Source organism: Polypterus senegalus, chromosome 2, assembly GCF_016835505.1.
Source record: "Polypterus senegalus isolate Bchr_013 chromosome 2, ASM1683550v1, whole genome shotgun sequence".
NCBI classification, from domain to species: domain Eukaryota; kingdom Metazoa; phylum Chordata; class Cladistia; order Polypteriformes; family Polypteridae; genus Polypterus; species Polypterus senegalus.
The window spans coordinates 147,417,429-147,441,312 of record NC_053155.1 but is presented as its reverse complement, the minus strand read 5'-3'; the positions used below and the strand labels follow the sequence as shown (position 1 = coordinate 147,441,312).

At 43.4% G+C, this 23,884-nt stretch overlaps 1 protein-coding gene across 1 annotated transcript in view; it reads left to right on the top strand.

Annotated features, from left to right (window-relative positions):
* itgbl1 (integrin, beta-like 1) overlaps positions 1-23,884 on the top strand; it is a 772,739-nt gene that overhangs the window by 315,537 nt on the left and 433,318 nt on the right. The window contains exons 4-5 of the mRNA XM_039744786.1: positions 1,362-1,484; positions 4,833-4,973. Coding sequence (XP_039600720.1) covers positions 1,362-1,484; positions 4,833-4,973 — 264 coding nt within the window. The remainder of the gene's footprint in view (positions 1-1,361; positions 1,485-4,832; positions 4,974-23,884) is intronic.

Genomic DNA, 23,884 nt, shown 5'->3' with positions numbered 1-23,884 from the left:
TGCATTGCTACTTTCCACTCCTTTTCTGATATATTAATTGAGAGATCTTTTCCCAGTGTCCTCTTGGATCTTTGAAAGGGAGGGACTGTAAAATAATTTTATATATTACAGAGATGGTGTCTGAGTCCTTGAAATTGAGCAATATTTTTTACAGCATGGATGGGGGTGCAAGATGAGGAAAATCAGGCAGGTTCTGTTTTACAAAGTTCCTGATTTGAAGATAGTGAAAGAAATGTGTAGCTGGAATGTTAAATTTGGAATGTAATTGTTCATAGGATGCAAAGACGTTGTCTATATAAAGATCACTAAGCAAGTTAATCCCAAATTTTTTCCAGATATTAAAAACTGCATATGTTTGTGAAGGTTGAAAGAGGTAGTTCTCTTGCAGGGGTGCCACAGATAGAAGCTTCTCCATCTTAAAATGCTTTCTACATTGGTTCCAGATTCTGAGTGAGTAAAGCACAATTGGGTTGGTAGTGTATTGCCGATAACTTGCATTTATTGGGGCACAGAGCAGGGAATACAAAGAAGTACTGCAGGATTTTACTTCTATTGCGGACCAAGCCTGTGTATGTTCTTCTATTTGTGTCCAGGTTCTTATCGCCTGTATATTTGCTGCCCAGTAATAAAACTGGAAGTTAGGTAGAGCCATGCCGCCTTCTGCCTTTTGTCTTTGTAGGGTCGCTCTTTTGATGCGTGGATGTTTTGAATTCCAAATAAATGAGGCTATTGTTGAATCTAATTGCTTAAAGAATGATTTATTGATGTATATTGGGATGTTTTGAAATAAAAAAGGAGCTTAGTGTGTGTGTGGTTTACTTTTTATTTCAGGTTGTGTATTTAACCCTGGTCTTTAATCTTACCTTGCTTTCTGTTTCTGTAGATCCAGACCTTTGACTTTGTTCTGACCTGTATTTATTTTTATTTATTTTTTCGTCTAAGTTCCTCCTTTTGGGGATTTTTATACACAGTGTATTATGTCATAAAAGTTCTATTTGGCATGTTTTTATTGTTATTTCTATTTTAATTTTACAAGTAATATAACATGCCATATAATAAATTACTTATTTAGTTCATGATAGATAGATAGATAGATAGATAGATAGATAGATAGATAGATAGATAGATAGATAGATAGATAGATAAAGCTTAACAAAAACACAGTTTGCATTTGAGATATTGCAAACACCAAACAACATACTGAAAAGAATTGGAATTGACATTGGTGTTTTGGATTAGTTGCCCTTAGCATGGGTTATTATGGATGTTATTTCAAGTAAGCAGGCATTGCTGAAATACAGTAACTACAAAATGATAAATGACACATGGAGCTTATACCCATTTGTTTTTCTGGTCCACAGGCACATGTCATTGCGGAAGCTGCATGTGTGCCAACGCTGATGACAGAGGACTGATTTATGGAAAATACTGTGAATGTGATGACAGAGAATGTCTGGATGAGGAAACAGGAGAAATCTGTGGAGGTTTGTATTTACCATAAAAAGTATGCTTTTGATTAATGAATTTGTACAGACAAATTTAACTTACAAGTTATAATCTCAAGAAATCTGGACTGTTATTTGAAAAATAAGGTATATGATTCATTATTATAATTTATTTCCTTTTTTCTGTTTATTTTTAATGCACTGTAAGTCAGTCACTTTGCAATAGAAGATCAATGGATAACAGAGGAAAAAGTACTTTGAAATAATTGTTTAAATTAACAAATAAGGCTTAAGTATTCTTTTTGATTAAAAGTGTAAATGTTCTCCTTATCTGTGGTGGGTTGGCGCCCTGCCCGGGGTTTGTTTCCTGCCTTGTGCCCTATGTTGGCTGGGAATGGCTCAGGTCTCTATATATTCTTTGTTTCTAGCTAAATTTGTCACTACCTCATACACTGAAATCCTACTTATCTTTTAGATTTTTCATAAAAAATATTATTGAGTTTTTATGGACCATATTCATACGCATGATTTCTTGGGAATAGTGTTTTTTGTACTGGCCAGTCTCCATTTGACAATTTTAGAAATGCTCACTATACAATCCTTTGTTTAATAGTTATTTCTTAATAATTTAAGTTAGCCAAGTATATGTTGATGGCTATTTACTGTAACTAAAAATAAATGTTAGGGTAAATCAAAAAGTAAAGGCAATTTGAAAATTACGCAGTTAAGGCAATGGATAGAAACAGAGTCTATACAGCATTCATAATGGCTTATTGGTAGCTCAAACATGCACATCACAGTGCTCTGCCTTTAGTTTATTTTAAGCCAAGATCAAAAATAGATTTACACTCTACTGAGGGGATTACACCATTATTGAACAGTACTGATATTTCTTTGGGCCTGCTCCTACATAGGCTATAATTCCCTCTTAAATGAAGTTTCTTTACATTTATATAGTACTTTTCTCACTACTCAAAGCACTTTACATTGTGAGCCACTTGAACCACCACTAATGTGCAGCATCCACCTTGATGATACAATGGCAGCCATCTGGCGCCAGTACGCTCACCACAAATTTGCTGTTAGAGATAGTTAACCAATTAGAGACAAGAGATGATTAGGGGCCAGAATGACTAGGTCGTGGTGGGCAATTCAGCCAGGACATTGGGATACACCCAACTCCTTACAAAAGATACCCATAAATCTTTTATGTCCACAGAGAATCAGGACCTCGATTTTACATCTCATCATGGGGACTGTGACGTTTTTACATCTCAGTGTCCCCGTGACTGCACTGGGATCTTCATTCAAACCACAGGGTAAGCACCTCTAGCTGGCCTCACCAAGGAATCTTCCAGCAGCAACCCAAGGTTTTCATAGGGAGCAGATTGAGGAGACCCTGGAATGGTGGAAATATGCTCTAGAGAGGAGAGGAATGAAGGTCAGTAGGAACAAGGCAGAATACATGTGTGTAAATGAGAGGGAGGTCAGTAGTAGTGTTGGCGAAGCTGGATGAGTTTAAATACTTGGGATCAACAGGACAGAGTAATTGGGATTATGAATGAGAGTGCAGGCAGGGTGGAATGGGTGGAGGAAAATGTCAGGAGTGATTTGTGACAGACTGATATCAGCAAGAGTGAAAGGGTTTACAAGACAGTAGTGAGACCAGCTATGTTAAATTGGTTGGAGACGGTGGTGCTGACAAAAGGACAGGAGGCAGAGCTGGAGGTAGCAGAGTTAAAGATGTTAAGATTTGCACTGGGTGTGACAAGGATGGACAGGATTAGAAATGAGTACATTAGAGGGTTGGCTCAGTTTGGATGGTTGGGAGACAAAGTCAGAGAGGGGAGATTGCATTGGTTTGGCCAAGTGAAGAAAAGAGATACTTGGTATATTGGGGAAAGGATTCTAGGGATGGACCTGCCAGGCAAGAGGAAAAGAGGAAGGCCTAAGTGAAGGTTTATGGATGTGGTGAGAGAGAACATGCAGGTGATGGGTGTAACAGAACAAGATACTGAGGGCAAGAAAATATGGAAACAGATGATCCGCTGACCAGGATATTCGGAAAAGACCCACTGTTTTCAAAAGATGCCCATGGATCTTTAATGACCATAGAGACTCAGGACCTCAGCTTTATGCCTCATCCAAAGGACGGTGCTAATTTTTACAGCACTGGGGTTCACACATAGACCACAAACTAAAAACCAACCAGTGGCTTCAGCAACACCTCTTCCAGCAGCAATCTAAGATTTTCCTAAATAGTCTCCAATTCAAGTACTAGCTAGGCACAAACATGCTAAGTTTCAGGTGGATTACCTGTATTGAAGTGAAGGTGGTATGGCTGCTGGTCACAACATTCTCAATGTATATGATAAGAGCATGTATTGTATTTTCTTAATTGAGAGTTACTTAAAAAGTAATTTGGGTAGCATCGTAATGCAATTGTAAATGGGTAGATTTTCTTCCTTATCCCGAAATATTTATGTGTTAGTATAATTGCCAATTCTCAGTTTGCCATTTTTGAGTGTGGGTACATGCATGGGTGAGTCTTGTGCCCTGCCTTGTGCCTGATGATGGCAGGAGAAGCTCTACCACCCCATCATTATGAACTGGATTAAGTGGATTTGTCAAGGTTTTGTTAAAACATTTTTGGTGAAATATGAAAAAAGAAAAAATGTTAAAAATCCCAGAATGAATGAATTAGATCAGGTAAGTGGCTGAAAAAATTCTTAAGCTGCAAAACAGATATTGAGATCCATGCACTTTGGATTTATAATTGTTTTCAGATGTTTATCACATGTGATTTCTGTAAACAAATCAAAAGACGGACCTCCTCAAGGTCACCTTGCCTAAATATAATTTATTTTGCATTCCGAGTACAAAGAGGTGAAAATCACCTTGAAATAAATTTCATTCACGGATGCTTCAGTCTGGTTCAATTTTAAACTGTCATATCACTTGTTCAATTGCTCTCTGTCAGCCCCTTTTGATAATGCTGCTACTCTTACTTATTAAAAAAAAATCCTGAAAAACCATGATGCTTGTATTTTTAAATTAATTGTGGAACACAGAATTGTTGCAATGACTACTGACTGGTTGCTTGCATTTGCAAAGTCATTGGAAATCAGTTTGAAAATGTTTAATAATGCCTAAGTGTATATTAACTGTTAACTAATTAAATGTTCTGACGGTACATGAATAAGAAAAAGGGTTTTGTGTGTGTGTTTTTTTTTTTGTTCTTATTCTAAGCCTAGTAACAAGTAATAATGTTTTTGACCTTAACAAATTAATTGGAGCATGGGGAGTAAATATATTGAAAACTATGTTAAGTATCTGTTAAAAAATGGTTAAGTCATCTTTTTCCCTATGAATTTGTTCTGGTTTCAGGCCATGGAAAGTGTTACTGTGGAAACTGTTACTGTGTGGCTGGTTGGCATGGAGATAAATGTGAATTCCAGTGTGACATCAGCCCATGGGAGAGCAAAAAGAGATGCACATCTCCAGATGGCAAAATTTGTAGCAACCGAGGTCTGTGTGTGTATTTCTTCTTTTTTTTTTTGTTACACACTTTGAATGCAGATGTATTATGTCATAAGAAATAGATTTGTGCAAGATGTGTTCTTTTTCATGAAGACTGCATCACTACATCTAATTCAATTTTTTTTTTACATTTTACTTTGTAAATTGCAATTACTTTTTTGTCATTTTTCTTTTCAATTTTAAAAAGAATAACAGAAAAAAATGTCTGAATAGTCGCTTTTTCGTGATGTAGGTGAAAGGGGCTTTCCACACAATGCTTCATGCATAAAAATGGAAAGAAAACCTCATTTCAGCCTCTTGTGGCTGGGGTTCACCCTAACTGACAGTTACAAATGAGAACATTATTCCTTTGGCTTCAATCCAAAACTATTACCAGGTGGAAGCAAAAAAAAAAAAAAACTGCTAGGCTGGTGGATCCCCACTGAAATGCATCATCACTGGAAATGCCTCAGATAATGTAGCTTAGGCATACATTTTTCCCAGGGCATTTTTTAAACCTCTTTTATTTTAATTATACACAAAAGGATCACTGTGATTGGCAATGGACTGCAGGAAATGTGTAAGCTGCCTGATATATAAGGCAATACAATAAGTGGGGTATATTCATGAATATCTCATTAGGTTCCTGAATTTATATTTTAGAACTGAAAATGGAAATGAATGACCTTCATTTTATTATTATTTTACTTTCTATATTGACCTTCAATTTGTGTGGCATTGAAAAAAGCTGTTATTCTAGAACAGATATTTTACTTAAGAAAGCATTTACTGAGACGCCCAGATATTAATTCATATTATTTCAATGAATTTGTTTAAAATCATGAAAAAAAAATATTAAGCAGAATTTCATTACATTTTATGATAACATTTTAGATTTGCCTCACCTATCCTATGCAACTACTACTAATGCGGTACATAGCACCTAGACAATTCCACACTTTAAAATAAATGTATAAAAGCTTAGAATTATATAATAAATGGCTTGACCATTGTGGACCCGGCCCGAACACAGACAGGCGGACATGTTGTTTATCACCACCACACATTTATTATTTACAATATTTACAGTTTAACAGTGCCACACAAACCCCAACACAGTCCTGGCCAACCAATGCCTTTTCTTCGGGCCGCCTCCACAATCTCTTCTCCTGCCTCGTCCTGCTTCCACTCGACTCTAGCCCTGAATGAAGGGAAACGGCCCCTTTTATCTGGTCCCGGATGAGCTCCAGGTGCTTCCCGGCATTCCTCCCTGGACACACCCCAGTGTGGCAGAAATGCCGGCTGTTCTCCCGGAAGCTCTCAGGGTGTCCCTCTTCTTCTTCCCCCCAGCACTTCCTGGTGTGGCGGAAGTGCTGAGGTGCAGGGTCCCTAAGGCATTGGGGCGCCCTGTGGCGGTGACCACGGGTCCCTACAGGGTTGGGCTTACAAGCCCTCTACTCATGGCCCCCAAAGCAACCAGGATGGCGGCCCCCACGTGATCCCAGATGGGTGCATGCCCACTTCCGGTCCTTCAAGGCGTCCCCGCCGGGTCGTCACCCCTGGCATCCCTGACACTGCTCCACAGCCGGCGAAGACCACTCGGGAGGAGCGGCACGTCCCGCGAGGGCAGCATACCCCCGAAGCGAGTCCTACTCCTGGGTCGCCGAGGTCCCGCCCTGTTCTCCCAACAGGGATAGGGGCGGAGACGCCACCTGGACACCACCAGTTAGTGTCCTCCTGTGCCTCGCACAGGTTGCGCTACCCCCTCTTACCGGCACCCCAGGGCCCACTCGTTCGGCACCCCCTCCGAGGTTTCCGCACCCCTTTGATAGGAGCCACTTGCTCCTCCGTGGCCTCCGGCAGCCGTGGTGGCACCCCCTCGCCAGCGGAGAGTCCTCCAATTCCTCCGGTCGCTCTGGGATGCCCTGATGATCTGAGTCTCCTTATTGGAAAGAAAGAGCCTCCTTCCCGTCTGCGTCCCTGTAGAGTGGCGCGAGACTGCAGCCGACTCGAGGTGGAGGGCGCTAGGATCTGGGGCACTCAACAGCCCGTGTCCTGCCAGCCCCCTCGCTGTCTCTCCCCTCACCGCACGCACAGCCTCCTGCACCACATCCACTGTCGGAGGGCTGCTTACTTCTCCCTCCTCCATATTGTACGGGGACGGCTGTACTCACCTTCCCCGCCGTACACCTCCGACTGAAGAATCCAGCATCGCGCCGTTTAATTGCCATCAAAAGCTCTTCAATAGACGCGACCGCCTTCATCTCCAGGACCCGCAAATCAGCTCGGAGGGCACGTAGCACCTGCGACATCCCGCGAGGGCAGCATACTCCCGAAGCGAGTCCTACTCTTGGGTCGCCGAGGTCCCGCCCTGTTCTCCCAACAGGGATAGGGGCGGAGACGCCACCTGGACACCACCAGTTGGTGTCCTCCTGTGCCTCGCACAGGTTGCGCTCCCCCCTCTTACCGGCACCCCGGCGCCCACTCATTCGGCACCCCCTCTGAGGTTTCCACACCCCTTTGATAGGAGCCACTCGCTCCTCCGTGGCCTCCGGCAGCTGTGGTGGCACCCCCTCACCAGCAGAGAGTCCTTCCCGCAGACAGCCCGTCTCCTGGGGGCAGGTTCCCAACAAAGTGAGTCCTACTGCCAGTCCGGGGTCCGGTCCTGAAAGAGACAGAAAGAAAGGGGCAGAACCGCTGCCTAGACACCCTTCCCTGGCGTCCGTTCGTGCGACACACTGGCAGCGTCCCCCCATCCATCCGGCACCCCGGCACTTGCCTGTTCGGAACCCTCTCCGCGGGTTCCGTGTCCCTCCTATCGCTGGAATAGACGGAACCGCCTGCACTCCTTTCCTCTCCGCTGACCTCAAGGGTTCCCTCTGCAACTGCAGATGGCAGCCAGCACCCGGACGTGTGCACCCAGCACCACATCCCATCATATCGGAGGAACCGGCACTCAGCCTCCAATTCCTCCTGTCGCTCTGGGACACCCTGACGGTCTGAGTCTCCTTATTGGAAAGAAAGAGCCTCCTTCCCGTCTGCGTCCCTGTAGAGCGGCGCGAGACTGCAGCCGACTCGAGGTGGAGGGCGCTAGGACCTGGGGCACTCAACAGCCCGTGTCCTGCCAGCCCCCTCACTGTCTCTCAACTCACCGTGCGCACAGCCTCCTGTGCCGCATCCACTGTCGGAGGGCTGCTTACTTGAAACTGCTCATTAGCTTCACAGCCGTTTTCAGCAGACCCTCCTCCATGTTGTACGGGGACGGCTGTACTCACCTTCCCCGCCGTACACCTCCGACTGAAGAATCCAGCATCGCGCCGTTTAATCGCCATCGAAAGCTCTTCAATAGACGCGACCGCCTTCATCTCCAGGACCCGCAAATCCGCTCGGAGGGCACGTAGCACCTGCGACAAAAGCTGCTCCGTGGGCTGAAGGCACACCTCCAGCTCCGACAGAGCAACCGGCAAAGATAGGAAGTTAACCGACACGGAGCTTACCTGTCCATCAGCCCCAGACGCCGGCAACTTCCTGTGGGCCTCTTCCTCCGGCCCAATTGGGTCTCCCCCTGCACGTGATGGACATTCCTTGGTCCCGCCTCTATACAGTCATTGGCGGGCACGCAAGACACACCATCCAATCACGTGCCTGTCAGGGGGAGGGACTTCTGGCCCGCGGCTATTTTGGCTCCCCTCCTGCGGCGGCGACGTGCTTGCCGGCAGCCTTAATGTTGCTAGTGCCTCTCGACCTGCAGCGTCTCCTTCTCCGCAGCTGCCGTCGCGCTGTCGAAGCCCCGCAGGCCGGCATGCGCCCGCAACTGACGCGGATCCAGGAAGTCCCTGCCTGGAAAACAGAAAACACGCCCGGCCCCCAAGGGCTGGCTGCCAATAGTCAGGGAACTCACCTCCCGAGTCCCGTCTAACCGAGGAAATGTCCTCGGCGTGGCCTCTCTGGACGCAATGTCGTCCCGGGCGCCTCCAGCAACGGCACACTCCTCAGAGACCGCTGCACTCATGCCATGCACACCGCCAGCCCGCAACAGGGGAAAACGACTCTCCTGCGGACACCTGGCGGTCCGTGGGGTACTTTTACCCCATTGTGCTGTGTGCACGCTGCTCCCGCGGCACGTAGATGGGGTCCTCTGCTGCGCCGGGCCGTCCACAACAAGATCTTGAGGTACAGGTTCCCGTCTTGTACCAGATGGAGTATCCTGCCGGCTACACCAGATGTTGTCCCAACCCGGACACAGACAGGCGGACATATTGTTTATCACCACCACACGTTTATTATTTACAATATTTACAGTTTAACAGTGCCACACAAACCCCAACACAGTCCTGGCTAACCAATGCCTTTTCTTCGGGCCGCCTCCAAAATCTCTTCTCCTGCCTCGTCCTGCTTCCACCCGACTCCTGCCCTGAATGAAGGGAGATGGCCCCTTTCATCTGGTCCTGGATGAGCTCCAGGTGCTTCCCGGCATTCCTCCCTGGACACACCCCAGTGTGGCAGAAATGCCGGCTGTTCTCCCGGAAGATCTCTGGGTGTCCTTCTTCTTCTTCCCCCCAGCACTTCCTGGTGTGGCGGAAGTGCTGAGGTCCAGGGTCCCCAAGGCATTGGGGCGCCCCCTGGCGGTGACCATGGGTCTCTACAGGGTTGGGCTTCCAAGCCCTCTACCCGTGGCTCCCAAAACAACCAGGATGGCGGCCCCCACATGATCCCAGATGGGCGCACGCCCACTTCCGGTCCTTCAAGGCGTCCCGGCGGGGTCGTTGCCCCTGGCATCCCTGACACCATAAAAAACCTGACACTGTTCCACTCCATCTGAACTAGTGTGGTGCTGAGGTGTCACCCGTTGCATGGCTACACTTGAGTCCTAATCTGGATCCTGAGTTGGTTTGTCGTGTGATGGGTGTGGCAATGCACTGTATCAGTGCGTGCTCCTAACCTCTTGATTATAGCAAAATACAGGGCTGGCTAAAGAAAGGAAAAACGACAAGTATCAAAAGGAATGCAAAAAAAAGAACTGCTACCCCTTTTCAGCCATGCTACATTTAACAATAATAGTGTCAGAGTTTAGTCAGTCAAATTACACTTTATTAACCTGGCACCACCTCTGCCTTTGTGTAGTGCACACTTTCTCTGTGTGCTTCCTTTTTATCTCCTGTCAATCCAGTGATACTCCCACACCCTAAAGACATGCACATTAATTTAGTGTGTTACTTCAGATTCAGATTGGCTTGGTGTGACTGTGTGCACGTACATTGGTGTGCTCTGAAATAACTCAGTGTCCCATCTAAATTTGGCTGCTGCCTTGCATTGATGCTACCAGGATAGAATCAAACTCACAGTCATCCTGCTATTTTGAAATCAGGGGGAGGCATGGAAGTTCCTGTTTGACCCAAGACAATCTGTGTATGCCTTTTCTTTTAAGGTCACTTCTCCTACCATTGGTCTGCCCACCCCTTCATATGGCCACCATCTTCATTGGGGTGTCAGGACATGTCATTTGACTAAACCTTTTCTGTTTGCATAGTGGTTATAATTTTTGAGAATTCTGTTTTTTTTTTTCCCCCCAACTCCTTACTTGTATATTTGCCTGTTCACTTTACATCTACAGTATTTTAGCCCAACAGTAGTCTAAGATTTGTCCCATCTAACCTCTTCTTACATTTGACCCTAGTTGCCAGCATTCCCCCTCTAGTCTCCTCCCATTTGCACATCTCATTTCACCCGGCCTGACCAGAGGTTTAAGAGTGATATAAGCAGGTAATTACCAGTAGAAGACTTTGTGCAAAGGATTCATTACACAAAGGTGGATCTGGCTCAGTTGAATCATTATCAGATCTATTACTCAAAAGCATGGATGCAGTCTGTTTATGACCACAGATCCTGTCTAATGTCTTTTGAGAGGTAAATGCTATCATATTGAAATTGACTGTAGTGGGAAAGAGCTAGGGCATCAGACTACACCCTGGGCAGAAAGGAAAGAGGAAGACAGCAGAATCAAGGTGGTACGGGTGCTATAGGAGAGTAGGCAGTGAACCCTGGAATAAGAGCATGTGGCTAACACTCTAGGTGGAGCAGAGGAGTTGTTCCTGCTGAGCACTCTAAGGAGCAGGAGCAACCTAGCACTCTGAATGGGTTCCCACCAAATGTCAATGGACAGTGGGTGGGGAAAAGGAGCATGGCTCAGTGTGGTACCCCACAGATGCTGAAAGACTGGTGGACAGAGACCTGAAGAGGATTTGAAGGTTGAATGCTCCTGTCGGAAGGATGTCTCCTCTTGATATAGGGTCCCATCTGTGGTAAGCAGAGTAAATATTGCATGTTAGAAAGGAGCACTATGGTTTGGTTGGTTTTTTAAGGATTATTTACTGTTTATTGGATTTCAACCTCCACTGAATGCTTTGATTTTTATGGGTTATTTATTTATTGGTTAGTTTTAATAAAAGCACAAAGCACTTGCACGTACCTCTTACTCACTCTGTGTGTGAGTGTGTGTGTGTCCTCATCCATTTTGTTCAAGCTGCCAAGGACTGTGGAGCCAATGTGGACTTGCATTGATTAGCAATTTCTTTATCAATGAGACTGCCATATTTAATTCTAGAGAGAACAACAACCCACACATTAACTAATGTAGGGATACTACATTGTCTTTTAGAAATTCTTTGGATTCAACATGTTATGTTTGTTTGTATTATTAACATTTACATTGTAATTGAAAGTGGAAATGCTTTGTTTGCAAAGGGGAAATGGAGTCTAAGTACACCGTTTGAATTAAGTGTTAGAAATCAATATTGTTCCTTCTTTAGCTGCTTTTCAGAAGAATTGTCAGGGTTGTTAGTTAAAGCAGATTCACAAATAGATTGTTCAGTAAATTTCAAATGGGTTTGATAAATCTGAAGACAAAATAAAATCAAGTCAAAAGCAGAATTATTTTTCCTAAAAAGTGAAAGTCTCTTGTTAACTCATTTTCTTAGATATTTAATGTTTAGACACTGTTCAATTTACATGGCTATCATTTTTACTGTGACCCTCATGATTTCTCATGTAAAATAGCTTGCACATCACTCTCATGATTTTGACTTATCATGAGCTTTAGTTTTTGTCTGTTTTTAATTGTTCTTTTTCTTTGTTCATAATATCTTTTCTAATCTATTTCTTTTCTTTTTTTAATTATTATTTATTAGTTTACTTTTTCATTATTTTGCATAAGATAACTGTGTTGCATCATTTCTTCTTGTAATTGAGCCCATGGGGCTGACCCTCCATTTACTGTTCTATGAACTTTGCATCCTATCATGGAGTGTTAGCCTGCTATCAATTTGTACAGTTTAGCTTATTATATTTGTCTTTGGTTTATTATTATTTAATTTGCTCAAATTACATCTTAGGAAGTTTTTAATGATATTTCATAGTTTCTTTTTTCTATAATTCATATTCTTAACAAAGCAGTGTTCCAAGCTTCAAAGAGGCAACACCCATAAAAAAAAAAGGCCACACTAAATGATGATTGGATGTTGTCATCGGAAGTCAGTAACCATAAAATTATCTGTAAAATATTTATTCAATAACAAATGAGAACAATTGAGAAACAAGTAAAAAAGTTGGATTCCATATAGAAAACCTTGTTTAACAATGTTTAGAAAGAAACTACTTGGTTCTTGGTATATAACAAGTCTTTGTGCACTCATGATCAGTAGTAGGCATATTTTGCAATGGCAAAGACAACTTTAAAGGAGTTAAATGTGATGTTGTTCGCCACATAGGCAGAGACAGCTGCATCTCTGAGGTCTTCCTCTGGATCAAAAATCATAGAGATAAAGAGGAAACATACACACATATGTGTTCTCAGGACTGTTTTACAGCCTAGTCCTCGTAATCCTGTGTGCTTAGTCCCACTAAGTTTGTGTTAATGAACACACTGTTGAAAAATGTTAAAAATGTACAGAAGCATTACAAATAAATTAATGACATGTTTCTGATAGGGACATTATCTACATCTAAAAAGGAAAAAGCAGTCATGATATCATATTCTTTTTTTTTTTTACAGAATAACCCTATTGTAATAGTCTAAAATTGTTAATTAACATTCTCAAACCTACATAATTCAATTAAGGGTTGGTTAGTCTAGAACTCATCCTAGAAGGATAACACGACAAAGCCCTCACAGGGTGTATATCCATCACAGCTGCCTCTCCTGCAGACCCCAAACTCTTATAGGGTCAATTTACAGTAGCCAGTACCTAACCAGCATGTCCTTGGTGATCACATAGAGAACCATAGACACATAGAATAAGTTACCAAGTAGTGGATAATAGGTCATTGGAGACCTTCAAAGCTAGACTTGATGTTATTTTGGAGGAATTACGTGAATAAGAATGGAGAGCTTTGTTGGGCTGAGTGGCCTGTTCTCATTAAAATTTGTCAAGTGTTTCTAATGTTTCTATTGTGGAAGGAAAGATCAGAGTACCCACAGGAAACCAACACAGACATGGGAAGAAAGAGCAAATTCCACAAGAACAACATTCAGGCTCAGTTTTCAAACCAAAGACATTGAATCTGACATGGCACAGCACTATCTTATACTATCAAGCCATAGTCTAGAATTATATATAATACATTTCAAGATAGTAAATTACCAGATAAAGTTAAACTTACAAAAAGAAAACAACCAGGTTTTAAACTCTTCAGTATCTCTCTCTTCAGCAAAAACATCAGAGTGGATCATACAGCCTTTACTGTATTATTAGTTTGTAAAAATAAGTAATCAAACAGTATTAAAAATCAGTCTATTGTAATGTTGCAACCTCAGTGTCTTGTTTCATCATATTACCTCCCAAAAAAGTTAGTTTGCCAAATGCAACATAATCCTGGGAAGAAGATTTTTAATAAATCTATTTCACACAGTAGGAACAGCAAGTTGGATTGCTTCCCACTATCAGAAATAGCCTAGAATTCGGCCCCATTCTGCTTCTTTTCTAACATTTGAATGCTTTGGATGATGCCTTTCTCAGGTATTTACATACTTGAACTTTGCTACAGTCACCATTCATGTTTTTCTATGTTTTTTTTTTCCATTTTTTTCTCATGGGTATTTGTACTCTCCATTTGCCCATTTATTTTTTTGTTCAGTTTGACCTTTTCTGGATTTAGTTATTATAAACGTTCTCAAAGTTGTATGGGTGGAGATTTCGTAGTCTACACTGCAAAGAAATTGGCAAATAAATGGTTACTGGACATTAGTGTCCATTTCTTACTGTGTTTTCTGTGTTTTACAGCTTAGCCTCTGCTAATGTCTTAGCCAATTCTAGTTACTCAGTTCCTATCAGTTTGCTTATCTTTAGCACTTGCAAGTTATTCTAATGCAGTGACTCTTTTACTCATTCATTTCTTCCCACACACATATCCTTTTTAAGGCAATTAAACATGGCTTCAAATCTGAACCACTACTTCGTGGAGAAACCTTTTATAATTACTGCATTTAATTAATCTTATATAATACTCTTTCTATTATGCTATGGCATTCTAGGCAGCATGGTGCAGTGGTTAAGGCTTTGGACTTCAAACCATGAGGTTATGACACTGACACTGTGTGACCCTGTGCAAGTCACTTCACCCACCCATGCTCCAATTTGGAAAAAAAAAGAAGAAATGTAACCAATTGTATCTCAAATATTGTAAGTTGCTTTGGCCAATAATATAAATACAAATAGAATACAGTCAAAATACAAAACATTTTGCAGTACTGTACATCCATATGATATGTGGAGCACACAATGCAATTAAAATATATTTGCCCTTAGAAACGGTAGCACAGTTTGCATGACAAAAAGCATGAAATAACAACCTAGCAAGATCTGTAAAAGATTAGGTTTGCATGTTTTCCATGCTCATAATTGCCACTGGAAAACCAAACATTCAGTTAATGCTACTGCACCATTCCCAATAAGTTTTTACCTTATATTTTTCTTTGTTTGGGCATTTCTTTGATTTTTTTTAATATTATACTGCCACAGAATAGACATCCATCCATCCATCCATTATCCAATCCACTATATCCTAACTACAGGGTCACGGGAGTCTGCTGGTGCCAATCCCAGCCAACACAGGGCGCAAGGCAGGAAACAAAACCTGGGCAGGGCGCCAGCCTACTGCAGGGTGCACACACACACACCAAGCACACACTAGGGACAATTTAGAATCGCCAATGCACCTAACCTGCATGTCTTTGGACTGTGGGATGAAACTGGAGTACCCGGAGGAAACCCACGCAGACACGGGAAGAACATGCAGACTCCATGCAGGGAGGACCTGGGAAGTGAACCCATGTCTCCTTACTGTGAGGCAGCAGCGCTACCCACTGCGCCACCGAGTACAAATTTATATATACTTAAATATATATATATATGTATATATACAGGTATATGCATATATGTATATATATGTATATGTGTATATATATATATATATATATATATATGTGTATATAGGTATATTTGTGTACATATATGTATATGTGTATATATGTATGTATATGTGTATATATGTATCGATCCTCGATAGATGGAAATCCGCGAAGTAGAAACCATATGTTTGTATGGTTATTTTTATATATTTTAAGCCCTTATAAACTCTCCCACACTGTTAACATTATTAGAGCCCTCTAGACATAAAATAAGACCCTTTAGTCAAAAGTTTAAAACTGTGCTCCATGACAAGACAGAGATGACAGTTCTTTCTCACAATTAAAAGAATGCAAACATATCTTCTCTTCAAAGGAGCACCGTCAGAGAGAGAGAATGTCAGAGAGAAAGAGCGAGATAAAAGCAAACAATCAAAAAATCAATACGAAGCACTGCGATAAAGCGGCATTTTGTAGAGGAGCGTCCGTATTTCTAGGCAAACAGCCTCTGTGCAAACAGCCCCTCTGTCAGGCACAGAGAATGTCAGAGAAGGTGAGAGACCAAGAAAAGCAAACAATCAAGCACCGCGTGGGAAGCATATCATTGAGGAGTTTTAGTTAATATGTAATACATGCTATGATTGTAAGCCATCCGCCAATAGCGTCCCTTGTATGAAATCAACTGGGCAAACAAACTGAGGAAGCATGTACCATAAATTAAAAGACCCATTGTCCGGAAAGCGCGAACCAGCAAAAAATCCGTGATATATATTTAGATATGCTTACATTTAAAATCCGCGATAGACTGAAGCTGCGAAAGTCGAAGCGCGATATAGTGAGGGATTACTGTATGTATATATGTATATGTGTATATATATATGTATATGTTGTGACCTTGAACCCGGACACAGGCAGACGGACAACATAGTTCCACCACACACTCTTTATTTACAATACTATTTACAAAACTGTGCTCACGTGCACCCCCAGTGCCTCTCGCACCGTCCCCCCAACTATCCAGGCCACACAAGTCTAATGCCTCTCTCTTGGCCGCTTCCCGTCCTCTCTCCAGCTCTGTCCTCTTCCACCCGACATCCACTCCTGACTGGAGGGAGGCGGCCCCTTATATGGGAACCCGGATGGGATCCAGCTGCTTCCTGGCAATCTCCTGCAGACACACCCCCGTGTGGCAGAAGTGCCGGCTGTGCACACGGAAGCCCTTCGGGTGTCCCCTGTCTTCTTCCCCCCAGCACTTCCTGGTGTGGCGGAAGTGCTGGGCTCCAGACTTCTACAGGCACCGGGGCGCCGGCTGGCGGTGGCTACGGGTGCTACAGGGCTGGGCTTCCAAGCACTGTACCCGAGGCCCCCAACATAACTAGGGCGGACGCCCCCTTGCGGTCTGGAGGAGGCACAAGCCCTTCTCCGGTCCTCCTGGGCGTCCCGGCCGGGTACCACACGGGATATTCCAGCACCGGGGCGCCGCCTGGCGGTGGCCACGGGTCCCTACAGGGCTGGGCTTCCAAGCCCTGTACCCGAGGCCCCCAACATAACCAGGACGGACGCCTCCTTGCGGTCTGGAGGAGGCACAAGCCCTCCTCTGGTCCTCCTGGGCGTCACGGCCGCGCTCACTTGTAGGGTACGCCGTGTATTGGCACCCGCTACTTATTAAACGCGGGCCTAGATCACACAGCGTCCCTCTATTATGTACGATATGGGTCTCGCTTACCTTTATCGCCGCATTATTCATTACGGGAGGCTCCACCACCAAATCGCGACACGTAGGCCCTCACCTACTCCAACGGCTCTCTGGCTGCAGCTCCTAACTCCTCAATAATTTTCTCGATCGTCTTCAGGACCTGCAAGAAACTGCTTATGGGCTCGATTAGCCTTTTGAGTTCCCGCAAGTCGACAATATTATTTATTCCTCGTTTGTCATACCTGCCGGCTGGGAGCCAATGAGCACGTGCACGTGCTCTGACGGGTCTCACGGAGGCTTCTGGGACTTGGAGTTCTCTGAGGGTCGGGTTGCCTCCTTCGGCGAATTGCGGTCTGTCTTTATTAATATTTTTTTGACATCCCGATCAGCCATTTCCCGACCCTCCTTACCTTCTCGCGGGGTGAGCGGTGCTTCGCTCGCCTCCCCCTTCCCCTTCGGAATGTCCAAGTCCTTTTCTTCGGGTACGAAGGCGCAAACAGCGGGACGCGGACCTCCTCCTTCCCAGAAAGCACCGGGTTTGTTGCCGTGTCCCTCGTCGGCTGCCGTCATGCGGAAGTCTTCTCTGAGGTGTTCTGGCTTAGACAGGAGCGTGCCATCGTCGTTGGGGCAGTCTTCTTTTCCCCGCGGAGCCTCCAGGTGATCATCTCTGAGGTACATGCACGGAACAAAATGTGTTATTATAAATGGGTTGTTAATGACGTTCCCGGCACGTACCTCAGAGCGATCGTTGGTCCCTGGAGGTTTCTCCGGACTTGTAAGGCTGCTCCGTGACTCCTCCCGAGCATTGGCCATTGCACCTAAGGCTCTCGTACTGGCGTTGTCGCTCTGCTTGCCCTTCCTCTTCCCCATTTTGGACTTGGATTTTTTTTGGGTTTCGACAATGATATGGTGAGTCCTGATGCTGTTGTCTTCTCGGGGTTCTCTGCCCACAGAAAATTTGTATACAGGTCCTCCGCAATAGACGCTGGAGTATCCTGCCGACTACGCCACTGTGACAGATGGGGGCGCTATCGCTCCCTTGAACCCCTGTCCACGACTCCAGACACCAGATAAAAGTCCAAATGATGACTTTATTTAATCGCCACAGTGCACCAAGCACCATCTTCTCCACAATACTCATACAATAATCACAATTACTAACAACAAACAATCTTTCACTCCCAGACGCTTTGCCACCCTTCCACCCAGCTCAGCTCGCCGTCTGGGAGCTCCCATAGTCCTTTTATATATCCTGACCCGGAAGTGTTCCAATCCCCAGTCCATGTGACTCTCAATCACTTCCGGGTCAGGTACAAGTCCTTTCTTTTCACCCCCGAAGCCTGTCGCTCTTCCTTTGATGAACTTCCGGGTTAAAGGGCACAAATAAGTCTTCGGTCCTCCCTGCAGCTCCCTCTTGCGGCCCCTGTGGTATCCAGCAGGGTCTTGTATTAAAAACTGCATGTCCCATGAGTCCCTGCTGGTCTTCGGGGCACCTCCATACTGCAGGGAGGGCCCCATCTGGCGGCCTGGGGGTATTGGCCGGGATGACAAGCTGGCCACATCTCACAGTATATATATGTATATATGTATGTATATATACTGTGTATATATGTATATATATATGTATATATGTATATATGTATATATTGTGGCATCCAGCTGGGGGTGGAGCCCAGCCGGGACGCCCAGGACGACCGGAGGAGGGCTTGTACCTCCTTCAGACCGTGAGGGGGCGACCGCCCTGGTTGTGTTGGGGGCCATGGGTACAGGGCTTGGAAGCCCAACCCTGTACAGACCCGTGGCCACTGCCAGGCGGCGCCCCGGTGCCTGTAGAAACCTGGAGCCCAGCACTTCCGCCACACCAGGAAGTGCTGGGGGGAAGAAGACAAGGGACACCAGGAGGGCTTCCGGGTGCGCAGCCGGCACTTCCGCCACACTGAGGCGTGTCTGCGGAGGAATGCCGGGAAACAACTGGAGCCCATCCGGGCTCCTATATAAGGGGCCGCATCCCTTCATTCAGTAGCGGAAGTCGGGTGGAAGAAGGACGGAGCTAGAGAGAGGACTAGAGGCGGCCAGAAAGGCACTTGTGACTGTGAGGCCTGGACTTTGGGGGATCGGTGCTGGAGGCACTGGGTTTGTGCACTGAACTGTTTATTGTAAATAATTTGTAAATAAACGAGTGTGTTGGGTGAAATAACGATGTCCGTCTGTCTGTGTCCGGGCCAAGTTCCACAATATATATATGTATATATAGGTATATACAGTGCATCCGGAAAGTATTCACAGCGCATCACTTTTTCCACATTTTGTTATGTTACAGCCTTATTCCAAAATGGATTAAATTCATTTTTTTCCTCAGAATTCTACATACAACACCACATAATGACAACGTGAAAAAAGTTTACTTGAGTTTTTTGCTAATTTATTAAAAATAAAAAAACTGAGAAATCATATGCACATAAGTATTCACAGCCTTTGCTCAATACTTTCTCGATGCACCTTTGGCAGCAATTACAGCCTCAAGTCTTTTTGAATATGATGCCACAAGCTTGGCACACCTATCCTTGGCCAGTTTCGCCCATTCCTCTTTGCAGCACCTCTCAGCTCCATCAAGTTGGATGGGAAGCGTCAGTGCACAGCCATTTTAAGATCTCTCCAGAGATGTTCAATCGGATTCAAGTCTGGGCTCTGGCTGGGCCACTCATGGACATTCACAGAGTTGTCCTGAAGCCACTCCTTTGATATCTTGGCTGTATGTGTAGGGTCGTTGTCCTGCTGAAAGATGAACCGTCGCCCCAGTCTGAGATCAAGAGCGCTCTGGAGCAGGTTTTCATCCAGGATGTCTCTGTGACACATGATGCCTGGCATTCACACCAAAGAGTTCAATCTTTGTCTCATCAGACCAGAGAATTTTGTTTCTCATGATCTGAGAGTCCTTCAGGTGCCTGTTGGCAAACTCCAGGCGGGCTGCCATGTGCCTTTTACTAAGGAGTGGCTTCCGTCTGGCCACTCTACCATACAGGCCTGATTGGTTTATTGCTACAGAGATGGTTGTCCTTCTGGAAGGTTCTCCTCTCTCCACAGAGGACCTCTGGAGCTCTGACAGAGTGACCATCAGGTTCTTGGTCACCTCCCTGACTTAGGCCCTTCTCCCCCGATCGCTCAGTTTAGATGGATGGCCAGCTCTAGGAAGAGTCCAGGTGGTTTTGAACTTCTTCCACTTACGGATGATGGAGGCCACTGTGCTCATAAGGACCTTCAAAGCAGCAGAAATTTTTCTGTAACCTTCCCAAGATTTGTGCCTCGAGACAATCCTGTCTCGGAGGGCTACAGACAATTCCTTTGACTTCATGCTTGGTTTGTGCTCTGACATGAACTGTCAACTGTGGGACCTTATATAGACAGGTGTGTGCCTTTTAAAATCATGTCCAATCAACTGAATTTACCACAGGTGGACTCCAATTAAACATCTCAAGGATGATCAGGGGAAACAGGATGCACCTGAGCTCAATTTGGAGCTTCATGGCAAAGGCTGTGAAAACTTATGTACATGTGCTTTCTCAGTTTTTTTATTTTTAATAAATTTTACCAAAATCTCAAGTAAACTTTTTTCATGTTGTCATTATGGGTTGTTGTGTGTAGAATTCTGAGGAAAAAATGAATTTAATCCATTTTGGAATAAGGCTGTAACATAACAAAATGTGGAAAAAGTGATGAGCTGTGAATACTTTCCAGATGCACTGTGTGTATGTATATGTTGTATATATATATATATATATATATATATATAAGAAATGGCCCTAGTTTAACAAGTAATTATTGGACAATAATTGTTGTTTTCCATTTTATAATCAGATTGTACTTTTGTATCCAGCAGGGGGCATTTGCTCCCTTGTTGGAATAAGTTCTTTTGTAATTGCTGCATGTTACATAACCCAAAACTATATAGACATGATATTAAAAGGCAATACCTCTCCTTTAGTGATACGGCGGTAAGAAATCACATAGGAGAAATAACTTAGCTTTCTTTAATGACGGCTTACGCTGCATAACAGACGAAGGAAGCCAATGGCAAGAACCTAGTTTGGGAGTGGGGGCCAGATGTGTAGAGTCTGCCATTTTTGTCGCTGCGTTGGAATGATTTTCAGGATTGGATAACGTTATCTCCCATCTGTCCATTGGCTTCAAAGGTGTGCTGGGCAATGTTCCAAGGCTTTATACTCTTTCTTCATGTGCAGGTCTCCACTTAAGTGAATCATGCCATTCCAAACAAGGTAAACAGGATACAGTTTCATGCTAACATAAATAATATACAATGCCCATTTCACACTTGTCCCTGTCTTGTCTTCTAATATTTGCCTAGCTGTTCTAAATGATGAACCCCTGTGCTAAATCTGTGTCCACTGTGCATGTGAGTAGAAAGAAAAATAGATTTATAAAATATTTTTGTACAGAGGACAGTGACATATTAAACTTATGTTACAGCTTTGTTTTCTGTGTTTTAACAAATCTGTATCTTTATGCGCACTAATTCTGCATTTAGTAATTATTATAATCTATACTTGTACTTTACTCAAGAATTTGTTACATCGCTTCCATGCCATAAACTTTGCTAAGCATGTGAAAATGCACTAGTGCTGTCACTCAGACTTTGATTGAAAACTAATTCTTCCCATTGTTTGCAAGTGTTTTTCAAATTGTATCAGCTTCAAGTTGAATTACAATACTCATATTATGCAGCAATTAAACAAACATCATCTAAGTATATATTCAGATATCATTTATCTTAAACACCAAGACAGAGCAAAAAAGGGAAACAAAAAGTTATCATTTAAAGAAACTAAAATAAGCGAAGACGGAGTTAAAGATCCAGGAAACATTGATGCTATTGACCCAAGGTGGGGTGTTGGTAGTGGTTAACTGTAGAGATATGTCAGATATTCCACTCGAAAATGGTGAATTTTCGTTACCCGCACCACTCCCACATTTACTGTATTGTGAGGACCTGGCTGACCCATTCCTTTGCCTGTCTTTCCAAGCTCAATTTGTGTTAGGCTTTATCATGAACTTAAACCTAAGCTTGAGACTGACGTAGACTTTCATGGATTAGCTGCTATTTTTTCATTCTCTTTAAGATATTTCTCTCCCCTTCTGTTCCCCCTCATGTTTTCATATACTTTTAAGCAATTCCTCACGGGTTAATGAAATACTGCATATCTCAAAAAATGGGGGCAAAATAAACACTGTTGCCAGCAGAGCACCGTCTTAGACATCCATCTCCTACAATGGATGTGACAGCTCTTAAAACAGGCAGCACCTTTGTTTATGACTTAAGACATAGTCAAATGTTTTAAACACTGCACATTTGAAACAACATAGTAATACTTCTTTTTAAATTCATAAGCAAGGCAAAAATCCAAGTTTAGTGAGGAAACCTTTGGACTTTCTGTTGCCCTTCCTATTCAATAAATGTTGCAGATTCCAGTTTCCTGCCTGTACACAGGTATAAACTCTACTGGGATCTTTAGTGGTATTTCCTGTCCGATATTTGTAAAAGTATTTCTTTTTACCCACTGTTTAGACATGAAATTAAATCATAATGATCATATGTTAAAATCATTGTTGCACATACCTTTACAGTCTTGATAGGTAAGTGCTGTGCTTGTAAGCAAAATGTTACAGGCAGAAACAAAAAATGGAGCCTTGCACTCCTTTACTGATTACAAAGTAATAAGTGTGAATTTCCCCTTGGGATTAATAAAGTATCTATCTATCAATAACCATTAAAAACAATTATCCCATCCTGTTAATGTCCTTTTTTATTAAATTATTAAATTAAATTACAGTGTCCTTAATCTTTAGTAGTTTAGATTTACTAAATGCATATAATCTCATATGCATAAGACCAGGGGCCTCATGTATAAACGGTGTGTATTCACAAAAGTGTTGAGTAAGAACGTTTCTGCATTCAAATCACGATGTAAAATACCTAAACTTGGCGTAAAGTCACACACATTTCCACGGTAGCTCATACCCTGTCGTACGCAAGTTCTCTGCTCGGTTTTGCAGACTGCCGGCACCCAGCATCTAAGCAGTGCTACTGCTCCTGTGTGGTTATCCTTTCTTTTTTAGATCCACATCCTTAGTGCAGCTTTATAAATACACTGAAATTAACTGCATATTGTTTATTAATTTAATGTATCTGATTGTAATTAACCTGTAACAATAGAATGGTCCACAGAATGGTCAAGCTATTCCAAATACCATAACTGCTTTAGCGTTGTTACTCTCACTGCACCTCGGATCCCACATTGGATCATCTTTTTCCATATTACTCTCACTGCACCACTCGGAGTATTTATATCACTGTATCTGAGTGTGAATCACAGCTGTACGGCAGCTGATCAGAAAGAGAATTATCAGTATACAGCATCAAGCACACGCTGCCTCAGCCATGCCGTCTATTGAACTGCAATCATATGACAAACACTTTAGAGCCTTTCCTGTACTGACCTCACAGTTCAGAAACATTTCATCCCAAGAACACTAAATGCACTCATTCAGTCCATCAACTGCTCCTTGAAGAACTGTTTGTACTTATTAGTACAGTCACCTCACTGTAAACTTGCACTACAGTTATAATATTGCACAACCTGAGCCACTTTATAAAGTGCGTATTTACATATGATGACAATATCATTTTTAAGATGAAATGCAGCAAAAGATGTTTATTATATTATACAGGTAAAACTTTAACTTTAACTACACGGTGCCGCAGTGCTAGCGAGCCGCTGGCGCTCTGTTCACGGATTGTTCCTTCCT